At 49.0% G+C, this 13,410-nt stretch overlaps 1 protein-coding gene across 1 annotated transcript in view; it reads right to left on the reverse strand.

The window, feature by feature from the left end:
* Positions 1 to 13,410, reverse strand: part of KEL (Kell metallo-endopeptidase (Kell blood group)) — a 56,835-nt gene that overhangs the window by 1,027 nt on the left and 42,398 nt on the right. Inside the window, exons 11-18 of the mRNA XM_068972432.1 lie at positions 12,721 to 12,850; positions 3,515 to 3,625; positions 2,344 to 2,442; positions 2,030 to 2,107; positions 1,179 to 1,279; positions 920 to 1,030; positions 705 to 772; positions 301 to 470 (exon numbers count right to left, since the gene is read on the reverse strand). Of these exons, the coding sequence (XP_068828533.1) occupies positions 301 to 470; positions 705 to 772; positions 920 to 1,030; positions 1,179 to 1,279; positions 2,030 to 2,107; positions 2,344 to 2,442; positions 3,515 to 3,625; positions 12,721 to 12,850 (868 nt within the window). The remainder of the gene's footprint in view (positions 1 to 300; positions 471 to 704; positions 773 to 919; positions 1,031 to 1,178; positions 1,280 to 2,029; positions 2,108 to 2,343; positions 2,443 to 3,514; positions 3,626 to 12,720; positions 12,851 to 13,410) is intronic.

A 13,410-nucleotide genomic window follows, 5' to 3' on the forward strand; every position in this document is an offset into this window, starting at 1 on the left:
TCCAGACCTGTAGCCAGCTGGAAGTCTGATGCCCTATATACAATATCCAAAACCAGCTCCTGGTCCTTCTGAAGTTCAGCACTGACACACTGATCTGAACCAGGAGAAGACATCCTTGCTGTAAGACCAGTGGATAGCCTCGAGAAGAGGGCTTGTGGAGTGGGGGTGGGAGTCCTCAAGTTGCCAGCGGTTCAGTAGGGATGTGAAGGGCAGAAAGCTTTGCATATTTGCATGAGGGATGGTGGAAGGAAACACTAGCGACAGGCTGTCTGTTTGATCCCAGCCCTTGGGATGTGTTACCTTCAGCGCGATGGCCAGTGCCCCGGCGTCTGCAGCATCCTCCAGGAGCGTGCGGGAGACATCGAAGGAGGTTCCCCTGGGTGACGGAAAGGCAGCATAGAGGTGTTCCAGGCACAGCAGTGCCTTCTGCAGGGCACGGGTGTCACAGGCCGGGCAGCCCCCGGGGAGTACTGTTGAAAATGGGGCACGCAGGGGAAACGGTGAGGAGTGATGCCCAGATGAAGACGGGGGGCTTCTGCAAACCATGCTGGCTCCTGAGAGAGCTGCAAGAGCTCCAGGACACACCCAGGGCTGGAGCCCTGGCACAGCCTCCCTGCCTCCTCCTCTGGGCCAACTTTGGGGACCTCACCCACCTTCCCGATGGCCCCACCTGCCAGTCCTGCCAGTGGCCTGCTGCTACTCACAGAGCTGGTCAAAGATGTGCAACAGCTCACGGGCCATAATGCTGCCAGCAGCGCCAAAGTTCACAGCTCTAGGGAGACAAGGGCTCGTCTGACCCTCAGAATCGTTCCAAGGTTTGGCCCCAGTTCTTCAACCACAAGTCCCGTCCATCATTCATTGTAACACTGGTCCATGACTCTCAGGAGACTTCCTGCCCACCTCAGAGAATGGCCCATACCTGGGGTAGCCGGGGTGGAAAAATGGGGGTTGGAGGAGCCCGGCTGGGAAGACCATCACGTTGTCAGGTATTGAATAGGAAGCCTTGAGGCCCCAGGGAGGCACCTGCCACCTGCGGGAAGAGCACACCCAAACTCCAGCTCCATCATTTACCTGAAGCCCTTCCTGAAGGACTGCTGCTGTTCCCCTGAACCTCCGTGTCTTTCCTGGGAATTATGGACAGCTGTCTCTGGGTGTCTGTGTCTCCCTGGCTTTCATACCTGTGACTGGAGAAAGGCTGCAAGAACTCCTGGATGACTCTGGCTTGGCGGGAGCGGACGCAACTCAGGAAGGTCTGGAGGAAGCTGGGTCCAAGTTGCACCTGGGAGGAGCCAGGATGGGACTCAAATACATGGAGACAAATGCAGACACACACTGATACACCCTGATGTGGCTGTCTGAGGCAGGCAGATAAGCCCTGACCCAGACACATCCCCACAACGGTGGAAAGCTGGAGCCAGGACACCACTGTGTGTTACTGCAAACCAGCTTCAAGAGCATCAGTACACAGACATACATACACACACACACTCAAGTTTGCAGTAACACACCAGTTTGTGTGTTACTGCAAACCAGCTTCACATATATTAGCACACACACACACACACACACTCAAGCAAGTCACACAAATGCATGGGTGTGAGTGTGCACACACACACACCATTACCTGAAAAAGTTCTGTTCTTCTGCTGGCAAAACCTACAGTGTGGCTGTGCGTGCTAAGTCACTTCAGTCATGTCTGACTCTTTGCGACCCCACAGACTATATAACCCACCAGGCTCCTCTGTCCAAGAATACTGGAGTGGGTTGCCATGCCCTCCTCGAGGGGATCTTCCACACCCAAGGATCAAACCTGTGTCTCTTATGTCTCCTGCACTGGTAGGAAGGTTCTTTACCACTGAGCGACCAGGGAAGCCCCATTGTGTGGCTGCTCACCCGTTGAGCCCAGTCATTACCAGGGCAGGGAAGGGGTGGGTTAGGGTCAACCAGGGAAAATGACTGCCTGCTACTCAGATAGCGCAGAGGATGAGGAAGCTGAGGATTAGAAAGGGCCTGGCCAGGGGGTACTCACGTCATCGTATTCCTGTCTGGCCGGGTCTGGCTTCAGGGCCCACTCTGAGGGCCCCATGTTCACCTGCAGTTGGGTAAGCTGGGAAGGCATGAAGGCAGAGGACTCTAATGACCTCGGGTCCATGATAGGGGCTTTCTCCGGCTCACTGCCCTGTCCCCTCCTCTGGTGGTGTCACCAGGGTGTCCGTGCGGCACGTCGGCGGTGACACTTGCCTGGTGCACTGAGCACCCTTCCCCAGTCACTGTGCTGTCCTGATCCCAGCTCCGCTAACACCCACTACACATCCCCATGCTGTCTCCTTCTCCTGGCCTTACCTTGTCCTGGGCCTCTGCCCGGGTCTCTCCATCCATCCAGGGAACTGTATGAAGGTGAGAGATGAGGGTATCCTTGATGGTAGTGAATAATTCCATGGCCTGCAGGCAGGAGGGCACAGGGAGAAGAAAATGGGATCAGGATCAGTCTTAGTCCTGGGTCCTGCCCACCAGCCCTCCAGGAACGGGCCTTGGCCCTGAGGAGCTGCCAGGAGGAGGAAGACCTCGGAAAGAGGAAGTGGTATCTGCTGGGTGAGCAAAAACTCAGGGCACAGAGAGCTGTGGCGATGGAAAGGAGGTACCAAGCACAGAACAGGAAGGTGGGGACGGGTGACTCCTAAGAGCTGACGGGGGAGACACTTCCTGTCTGTGGGGAGACCTCAGCCTGCAGGGGAGACACCATCCTTTTGGCCAGGCAATCCGTTCAGAAAGCTGGGGGAGGAAGAGGACCACCATCCCCTTCTCTGCTCTCAAGAGCCCTCCTCAGCCATCTTTCTGAAGGCCTGCATTTCCTCTCCCCATCTTCCCGGGTTCGTCCGCTTCCCAACAAGCTAAAGCCGTCCCAGCTGTGCAGCCTGACTGTGGAGTTACTTTCTCCGCCGTCTACCATCCTGCATACTTCCTTTCTAGATGGAGGAAAACAGATGACAACATCGGCAACCTGAGTTCAAACCTTGACTCCACTATTTGGGGTAGCTGTGTGGTCTTGGGCAAATCACTTAACCCCTCTGTGATACCAGGAATTAAAGCAGTTCGTGTGAATCGCTTACCAGAGTACCACGCACATGGTAGCCACTGCGAGGTATTCAGTAGTTACCATGGGTGGTCCTTACAGTGATAGCTTGCCATTCTTACATAGTTTCACAAGTAGTTCAAAAATCATAGACAGACAAGGAGTAGGCTGAGAGGTCACGGAGTTCAGTTTTCTCATTTTATGGTTGAAGAAACACATGAGCAGTAAAGCCGGGTGGCTTGTTCAGGGTGGTGTGTGCCGCGCGGACTCTGTGCCTCGGGACTGAACCATGCAGACTCTAGGGGTGCTGCGTGTCCCTCTCTGGATTCTCTAACTGCCTGGTGCTCTGACCATGGAAACCATCAGGAAGGGCAAAGTCGAGAAGATGGGTTGGGTGGGAAGGGGTGGGGGAACGTCGGCTGAAGAGGAGCCCTCACGCACAGCACTATGGGTGCTGGATCTGAAAGTCTCCTGGATGAACAAGGCGGCCAGTGTGGGCTCAAAGAAAGCTTCTGTCTTCTCCACGCACATCATCCAGCGAGGGTGGACCGGCTGCAGAGACAAAGCTGAAATGAGCGGCTCCTGTCAAGAGTTCTTCCTCATCCACTTGTCCAGGCCAGGCTTGCCTAGACCCTCTCCCCCAGGGGATGTTCTCTTTTCTGGACTTCCTGCATCTGTCTCCCTTTGGTCTATAAACCGTTTTGGTGACACACATGGGGGGTTTGCTGCTTAGCACAAAGGGGCTCAGAACTTCTCCAGCATTAGTCATGAGCCTGGGCTGGGCAAACTATCCTTGTTTATTGCCTACTGAATTCGAAAGCAAGGCCTCTGGGAAGCATCCCTCTGGGTAACTAAAGGGCTCCTGGGAAGGACAGGACTAGATTCAACCCTAGTAGCTCAGACGGTAAAGCATCGGCCTGCAATGTAGAAGACCCCTGGCTTGATCCTTGGATCAGGAAGATCCCCTGGAGAAGGAAATGGCAACTCACTCCAGTATTCTCGCCTGGATAATTTCATGGACAAAGGAGCCTGGTAGGTTACAGTCCAGGGGGTCTCAACGAGTCAGATGCGACTGAGCGACTACTACACACACACAGAGCCAACCCTCTCACTTTGGCAGATCTGCGTGCCACCTCGTCCCTGCCTACCACACACCCCTCCCACCATGCGCACGGCTCAGGGATCCCAGTGAAGACACCCCTCCTCCCAAGCTTCTTTACCTAAACTAGGAACTGAAGAAGGAAAATTTTCCCTGCCTCCTGCCTTCCTCCCCGACTCTGCAAATGGTAAGACCTTCTCTTATAAAGAAGAAAGTTATCAGAGCAAAATTGAGTTTTAGATACCATATTGCTTGGTAGGAGCAGAGGAAAAAAGAAAAGACTAAATATATGCAATTCGGAGAGCTAAGGAGATTTCTGCCACATCAGGGAAAAGAATATAGGGTGAGGGGCTTCCCCGGTGGCCCAGTGATTAAGAATCTCTGCCTTGCAATGCAGGGGATGGGAACGTGGGTTTGATTCCTGGTTGGGGAACTAAGAGCCCACATGTCACAGAGCAATGAAGTCCATACCACAAATACCGAGCCCATGTGCTCTGGAGCCCACACCTTAACCAGAGAATCCAAGTGCCACAACTAGAGATCCCACATGATGCAACAAATGTCCCGTGTGCTGCAGCTAAGGTCCAACACAGTCACATAAATAAAACAAGAGAAATACATTTTTTAAAAAAGAATATAGGATGGGATGATGGATACCTTCAAAGGTGGAGAAACAGATAGATAAAAACTCAAAGAGGACTTTGGCGATCAGGGTGGTTTTAAACAGCAGGATGGAAAGAATAAGGAACAAGAGAGAGATGCTGGTGTGGATGGCGTTGAAGAGATGAGGCAGGGCATATGAGAGACGAATTGAAGGAAGCAAGAGTAAGGAAAGCTGAGTGGGGACTTAGGAAAAACATGTTAATATGCTAATTTGGGTTGAGTGGGATGAAGTCACAAGACTTCATTCCTGTTGCTTCTTTACCCTCCGGGGTCCCTGGCAGGAAAGTGACATAGGCTGCCACCATACATTCTGGTCCTAAGGTTGGAGATTGCTCATGGGGCTTCCAGTGGAAGAGAAAAGAGAAAGGAAAGCCACTACTGTTGTTGAAGACACTCCTGGGCCTGCCTATTAGAATGGCTGCCTTTTTGGAGGTTGCTCCAGACCAGTTGCCCACGTCTCTGTGTTCCTGTCTGCCCCCTCGCCATGAGGTCTATTAAGGACCTTCTGCTGGTGAGAAGGGACTCAGACACTTTTGATACTGTATTAGCTGATGCTCTGAAGCCCACAAACATGAAAAACAAATAGAAAGGCCCCTGGGTCTGACAGCAATGCTGGGGACAGGTGCAGACTCTGCTGGCCACCTTTGGGTTCATCTCCTGCAGCCTCCTGAGGACAAGCTCAGTTCTGAGACTGCTTCTCAGCAGACAGCTGAAGCGGGTGGAGGGCTGCACCCAGGACAGCAGCGAGCACATGAGCCTTGAGCTTGATCATGTGGATCTGCCTGCCCTGTCTGCCCCTCCTGGTTCTTGAGTTGTTTCTGATCCCTTTTGCCTATACTTGCCCTTAGCAGCCTTTGTCAGCTCCATGCTAGAGCCCGTAGCCTGGGCCATGGTAGACCCTGATTGGTTCCTGAAGCATACGGAGACCACCTTGGACCACTCACTGCTGTCCCTGTGCCACTCTGTGACTCTTCTTGTCACAACTGTGCTGAGTCGTATGTTCTATATGCAGGAAAGTAACTTCCAGGATCTATAAATGAATGTTAAGTCTCAGGGGTGGAGGCTGACAGGTTATGTATTCATCTGCTGGGGGTTATCAGTATCTGAGTTGTCTCTCGAGACATGAGATGATAGAGTATACCATATTAATTGTAGAGAAAGAAAAAAAAATCACTGTTAAAATATAAAGGGTGGAAGAAATACTTCAAATCCAAGATAATAAGGCTCAATAGGTCAAGAGACAGAAAAAAAAAATTGTAGGGATGTGAGTAAGGAATGGATTGGGAGTTCAGGATTAGCAGATGCAAACTATTATATAGAGAGTGTATGAACAAGGTCCTATTGTATAGCATAGGGAACTATATTCAACATCTTGTGATGAGCCATAATGGAAAAGGATATCAAAAACAATGTGTGTGTGTGTGTGTATACACACAGAGCTGCTTGGGAGAACAGGGGAAATACTACCCAGAATGTGCTCTACAAATTATATATATATATAAAACTAAATCACTTTGCTGTATAGCAGAAATTAACAAACACTGTAAAAACTGTACTTGAATAAAATAAATTTTAAAAAAGAAAGAAAAATATTTGCAGATAGAACCTTTGAACCATGGGTAATGACAAACATGAAAGAAACAAGAAAAACTCCAAGAGTCTGGAGGGGAGTGGACTTCTGTGCAATTTTCAGTAAGGGGAAAGTAGATTTTAGAGATTACAGGTGAGCCAGGAATCCTTAATGCGCATTTTGAAACACAATTCTAGAATGAATCATTAAACCAATTATTTTTGAACACCTGGAAACTCATGTGTAACTTCTGGGGTCCCTGGTGGCTTCACTGGTGACTCAGACAGTAAAGAATCTACTGGCAATGCAGGAGACCCAGGTTCCATCCCTGGATCTGGAAGATTACCTGGAAAAGGAAATGGCAACCCACTTCAGTATCTGGGACACAACTGAGTGACTAACACTCTGAGGGCCAGTGTAGGATAACTGGGGATGAATAATGTCAAAATTATTTTCAAATGTCATCATTTTTAGGGGTAACCAACAAGGACCTGAGGGCTTCCCAGGTGGCTTAGTAGTAAAGAATCTGCCTGCCAATGCAGGCATCACAGGAGACGTGGGTTCAACCCATGGGTTGGATCCCTGGGTTGGGAAGATCCCCTGGAAGAGGAAATGGCAACTCACTCTAGTGTCTTTGCTTGGAGAATCCCGTGGACAGAGGAGCCAGGCGGGCCACAGTCCACAGGGTTGCAAAGAATCGGACACGACTGAGCAGCTGAGCAATAAGAACCTACTGTATAGAACAGGAAAGTGTGAACAGTGCTATGTGGCAGCCTGGATGGGAGGAGGGGTTTGGGGGAGAATGGATACACGTATACGTATGGCTGAGTCCCTTCGCTGTTCACCTGAAACTATCACAATACTGTTAATCAACTATAGTTCAATATAAAATTGTTTTTAAAAGTAATGTGACTATAAGAATAAATATATTTATAGCACTAAAAATAAATGTCATCATTTTTAAAGAGTCACTAAATTAGAATGAACAGTTGATCAAGAGTCACAAACTCAAATAGGGGCTGTGAGGTACCATAAATAACAGAAGCAGGCCAACATCAGAACCCTAGGACCAGAAGGGGTGATGGCAACCCCATATCCAGCCCTACTGGCTGCATCCCTCAGTTCCAGTCATTTGTTGCCCTGGGAAGAGGCTAACTCAGCACTCACGTTGAAAACAACAACCAAAAGGGCTGGAACTCTCTTTGTGTGTCATTGCCTAATTTTTGAAAGTCAGCCATTCAAGACAAGTTTGTAAAAATCTTTAGAGTCCAACGAAACACACCCATGAGCCAGATTCATCCTCCAGGATCACGGTGGTTCTCCCTCTGCATAGAGAATTCAGCATTTACTAAATGTGAATTACTGTAATAACTTACACCCTCGCACTTCAATTACACAAGCTGTATGTAGGAGCCTAATGCCTGTTCTGCCTAGCTCCCAGAGCTGCTTGGGAGAACAGGGGAAATACCACACAGAACATGCTCTGTAAATTCTCAAGCTCTATTCCATTCTGTTGGTGCTATCTTGATTTCAAGATACCATCTGGTACAACCGTAAGTTATGTCCTTGTGAAATCGATGGAAAAATCCATGTTAAATAACAGTGTTGTTTGAGTGAATTCTGAACTGGCTGACCGGGAAGGGAATGTCAGTGATTAATGTCTCCAATTTAGTATAAGCTTCCCTGACTGCCCCACTGAACATTGTAACATATCCACTCTAGGTATCTCTCTCCCGCTTTCCTTTTTTTACTTTTTCATAACACTTAATACCATCCCCTGGTGGCTCAGATGGTAAAGAATCTGTGTGCAATGCAGGAGACCTGAGTTTGAACCTTGAGTCGGGATACCTTGGAGAAGGGAATGACTATCCTCTCCAGTATTCTTGCCTGGAGAATTCCATGTATGGAGGAGCCTGGCGGGCAAGTCTATGGGGTCACAAAGAATGGGACGTGACTGAATGACTAACACTTTCAGTTTTTTTCAATACCATCCAATGTATTTTATTTAGCTTATAGTCTTTCTGTCTCTATTAGAATAGAAACATTTGAGGACAGAGATTTCCATCAATTTTGTTCATGAAGAATCCAAAGAATCTGGAGAAGTGTCTGGCATAAAATAGGGACTCAATTAATATTTGTTGCATAAATGGATTGCTGACTACACTGGTCTTCAATAACCTGAATTAATACTCTTTCCTCTGCAGAATCTTACCAGTAATCCAGATGAAGACTCAGTAAATAAAACCACAAATGACTCAAGGCAGAAATCACAGATCACTGAAACAAAGGCTAAAATCCCCTGAGTAAACACAGATGTTGGCGTAAACCTAAAAAGTTTACCCTTAACAGACACAAATGTGAAGTTCTGCTTTTAATTTCCCAAACTCAGCTTCTCAAGTTTAATAAGAGAAAAACTTGGCTTAACAGCCATTTTCACTGACTACGTATACCCAAAATTAATAAACAAAATATGGTCAGATGAGACCTGACAGCCCTTCAGAATAAGAGCATTACAAATTGGAATTCATTCAGAAGAACATAGTGAGACATCTGTAATTCATGACCATCAGATGGAAATACACATTTTGGTCCAATTAAGGCCAAAAGCTGCATGGTGTCTTTGACTCCACTCCCCCTCTCACACCAAACATCCATCAGGAGACTGCTGCTTACCTACAGAATATGTTCTTTTAAAACATAAAACAGATAAATCCTTCTACAGGCCCCTGTTACATGCAGAGAAAAACCTAAGACCTTATGGTGACCGACCAGGGCCTGGTATAATCCCCTCCTAGGTCGCACAGAGTCGGACACGACTGAAGCGACTTAGCAGCAGCAGCAGCAGCAGCAGGAAATGGCAACCCACTCCAGTGTTCTTGCCTGGAGAATCCCAGGGACGGGGGAGCCTGGTGGGCTGCCGTCTATGGGGTCGCACAGAGTCAGACATGACTGAAGCGACTTAGTAGCAGCAGCAGCAGCCCCTCTCTGATTTCCTCCTCCCCTCTTTTCCTCCACACCCCCCCACCCCCATGCTTAGTCGCTTCAGTCATGTCTGACTCTTTGTGACCCCATGAACTGTAATCTTCCAGGTTCCTCTGTCCATGGGATTCTCCAGGCAAGAATACTGGAGTGGGTTGCCATGCCCTCCTCCAGGGGATCTTTCTGACCCAGGGATCGAACCCATGTCTTCTGTATTGCAGGCAGATTCTTTACCCAACTGAGCCACCCGGGAAGCACTGATTTCCTCCCTATTCTTACACTTTGCTTTCTCTGCTTCAGTTGCACTGGTTTCCAGGCTGATTCTCAACCCTCCAGGCAAGCAGGACAGCCTTCCAGCAAGCCCTGTCACCTCTTCTCAGCCAGAGCCACCAAGAGGGTCCCTCACACTGCACCAAACCTCAACTAGCTTTCCCTTGTCGCAATGAGATGGCATTCTTTCCTTTCCCGGAAAACACTTTCCTCTCCCTAGACACTGCTTGCTTATGGCCTACCTCCTGCTCAGCTGTCTCACTGACCATTTAAACCCTGATCTCTCCCTCTTGGAAATTCAGAGAGCATCTAAACAAGACCTTTCTTAGAACACAGCTACACCCATTCATTTACTGAGCATATGATTGCTCTTATGTTACAAAGACAGAAATAAGTAGTTGCAACACAGCTCACACAGACCACTAAGCCAAAAAAATTTACTATCTTGATCTTTATACAAAGAATTTGCCAAAGCATTTTTTGTTACCACCCACTATTTCTCAATCCTGCAGTTTGTTGTTAAAAATGTGACCTCACAGGTCAGGCAGACCTGTTTTGGAGTCTGCTTCTTCACTTACGAGGTGTTTGGTCTTGGGAAAGTTACTTGTCCTTTTAAGGCCCTCAGAGCTTTTCTGAGAGTAGTAAATAAAATAAGCACTGCCTGATATAGAGTAACTACTCAACATATTTCAGCTATTATTATTATGCGTCATATTTGGTACCATTCCAGACCAGGGAAGGGGCTTCGTCAAGTCACAGAACTATCTGTTGGTAGAGTCTGACTCAGCTTTTAAGTCGAAGGACAATTACATATCCTAAAAGCTTCCCTGGTGGCTCAGCAGTAAAGAGTTCGCCTGTTGAATGCAGGTGATATGGGTCAGAAAGATCCCTTGGAGAAGGGAATGGCAACCCATTCCAGCATTCTTACATTGGAAATCCCATGGACAGAGGAGCCTGGTGGGCTACAGTCCATGGTGTCGCAAAAGAGTTGGACGTGACTTAGTAACTAACCAGCAAAAAATGGGGAGAGATAAGGATTATAAAATATGTATATGAAGGGTGTATGTGTGTATAAAGAGTGATGACTTTAGAGATTTGCGAGCCTGCTAAATTTTTTAAATGTCAATGTCAACGTTGGCATTCTTACACCCTTCCAAAAGTACTACCAGGCCTCGGTTCTGGAATTTACACGAACTTGTTTGTTGCCAGGGATTTTCTAGCAATCCCAACTATGAGGGCCTGGGGCACTGTCTCATCTGAGTCAAGAGAAAGACTGGGCAGAAGGCTCTTGGGGACTAGCCCACCTGAGAGAATATCCTAGAGAATTTTTTTTGTTTTGTGTTTTTTTGTGTTTTTTTGTTTGTTTTTTGCAATGATTAAGCACACAGATGCTGAAGCCAGAGTTCAAATCCTAGCTCTAACGAGCTAGCATCTATACTGCCTTGAATGAGATCCTTAACTTTCGGATCTCAGTTTACCTACCAATAAAACAAGGACGGCATGGTCTGCCCTCCTCATGGAACTGCTGCGAGGATCAAATCAACTCCTACATTTAAAGGGCTTAGAAAAATGCTTAGCACAGTTTAAAGTCTCCATAGGCAATAACTACATTCCACTCCCTGTGTTTACAATTCCCTTCTTCAAATTCTATAGATAGTTCAGATTTGCCAAAGCCACGAATTCCTCCAAGGCAGAGAAATGATCCACAAATTACTAAAAAAAGAAACCCAGTGATGAACAAGATTGCCCTGAAGCGTCACAGAGGCTGGAGGCCATCTAATGTTCTAGATGCTTCCACTTACACTGGGATGTGTCCACCTAGGATTTCAAAGTTCACGGTCCTGAGTACAGTCAGAGTGGACTTCGGTTAGTGGAGCACGTTTGGTACACAGCCCTGTGCTCTGATATGTCAGAATCGGCACCACGAAGCCCACAGTGCGGCTGACAGACCCCAGGGGTACCAGGGATGAGCTCTTGATGAAGCACATCTGGGCACGGAACACTGGAGCCACCTAGACAGAGCGAAGGCTCCTGCCCGCCACACCGCGTCTTGCTCTAGGGCACCTCCTGCCCGCCACACCGCGTCTCACTCTAGGGCACCTCCTGCCCGCCACACCGTGTCTCACTCTAGCGAACCTCCTGCCCGCCACACCATCTCTTGCTCTAGCGAACCTCCTGCTCGCCACACCATCTCTCGCTCTAGGGAACCTCCTGCCCGCCACACCGCGTCTCACTCTAGGGAATTTCCTGCCCGCCGCACCATGTCTTGCTGTAGCGAACCTCCTGCTCGCCACACCATCTCTTGCTCTAGGGAACCTCCTGCCCGCCACACCGCGTCTCACTCTAGGGCACCTCCTGCCCGCCACACCGTGTCTCACTCTAGCGAACCTCCTGCCCGCCACACCATCTCTCGCTCTAGGGAACCTCCTGCCCGCCACACCGCGTCTCACTCTAGGGAATTTCCTGCCCGCCGCACCATGTCTTGCTGTAGCGAACCTCCTGCTCGCCACACCATCTCTTGCTCTAGGGAACCTCCTGCCCGCCACACCGCGTCTCACTCTAGGGCACCTCCTGCCCGCCACACCGTGTCTCACTCTAGCGAACCTCCTGCCCGCCACACCATCTCTTGCTCTAGGGAACCTCCTGCCCGCCACACCGTCTCTTGCTCTAGGGAACCTCCTGCCAGCTACACCGCGACTCGCTCTAGCGAACCTCCTGCCAGCTACACCGCGTCTCACTCTAGTGAACCCTGTATGTACAGCTCCTCAAGTCACAGCGCTCAGGATAACCCGGTGAATAGTTTGGAGATCATGACAAAGGAAAAGCAGTTCTTGATCAGCTTAGAGCTTTCTATCTAGATTTTAATACTCAGCAAAAAGCCCCTGGAGGTAGCCAGACATGTGCCCAAGGGTCTGCTCCCCAGCGTCCCAGCTCTCAGCGTAAGCGCTGAGGGCTTCTGCAGAGGGCCCAGATGTTGGGGCCCTTCCCAGGGAGCGTGTATCCCGCCAGATGGCAGATACTTGGTCAGTGCCCCACCCAAGAGAATTTCTCCCCTGCTCTCCTCACCATGGGTGGGCGTCCTGTCAGTTCCCCCACTTTCTGGCTCAGCAATCTTTGTGCCTCTTGGAACTGACTGTCCAGGGCTGGTGAAAGTGTCCTCACCAGCCCGAAGATCATGTGGCTTTGCAGGAAGTCCCTGTGGAGAGAAAAGAGACTGATGATATACCCCCAGGCTCTGGGAAAGCCACCAGAAAACCCTCCCTTTGTACGTGTGTGTGTCAGTCGCTCAGTTGTGCCCGACTCTTTGCAGCCCCCATGGACTGCAGCCCACCAGGCTCCTCTGTCCATGGGATTTTCCAGGCAAGGATACAGGAGTGGATTGCCATTTCCTTCTGCAGGGGATCTTCCTGACCCAGGGATTGATCCTAGGTCTCCTGCACTGCAGGCAGATTCTTTACCATCTGAGCTACGAAGGAAACCTTACTAATAGAGAATAACTACTCGGCATGTGACCATGTCAAGAAGAGCTTTTCTTTTTTTCTTGTTTGCCCTAATTTAAAAACACTTCATTGTGAAAAAAATTCCAAAATGATTGGGATAGTAACATCAAAGCTCACGGATCACAGATCACTTTAACCATTAAAATAATACTGAAAAGGAGTGAGAAATCATGAGAATCACCCAAATGTAACTCAGAGACATGAAGCGAGCAGAGGCTATTGGAAAAATGATGCCCCCAGACTTGCTTGACACAGG

Source organism: Capricornis sumatraensis, chromosome 5, assembly GCF_032405125.1.
Source record: "Capricornis sumatraensis isolate serow.1 chromosome 5, serow.2, whole genome shotgun sequence".
Classification (NCBI taxonomy): domain Eukaryota; kingdom Metazoa; phylum Chordata; class Mammalia; order Artiodactyla; family Bovidae; genus Capricornis; species Capricornis sumatraensis.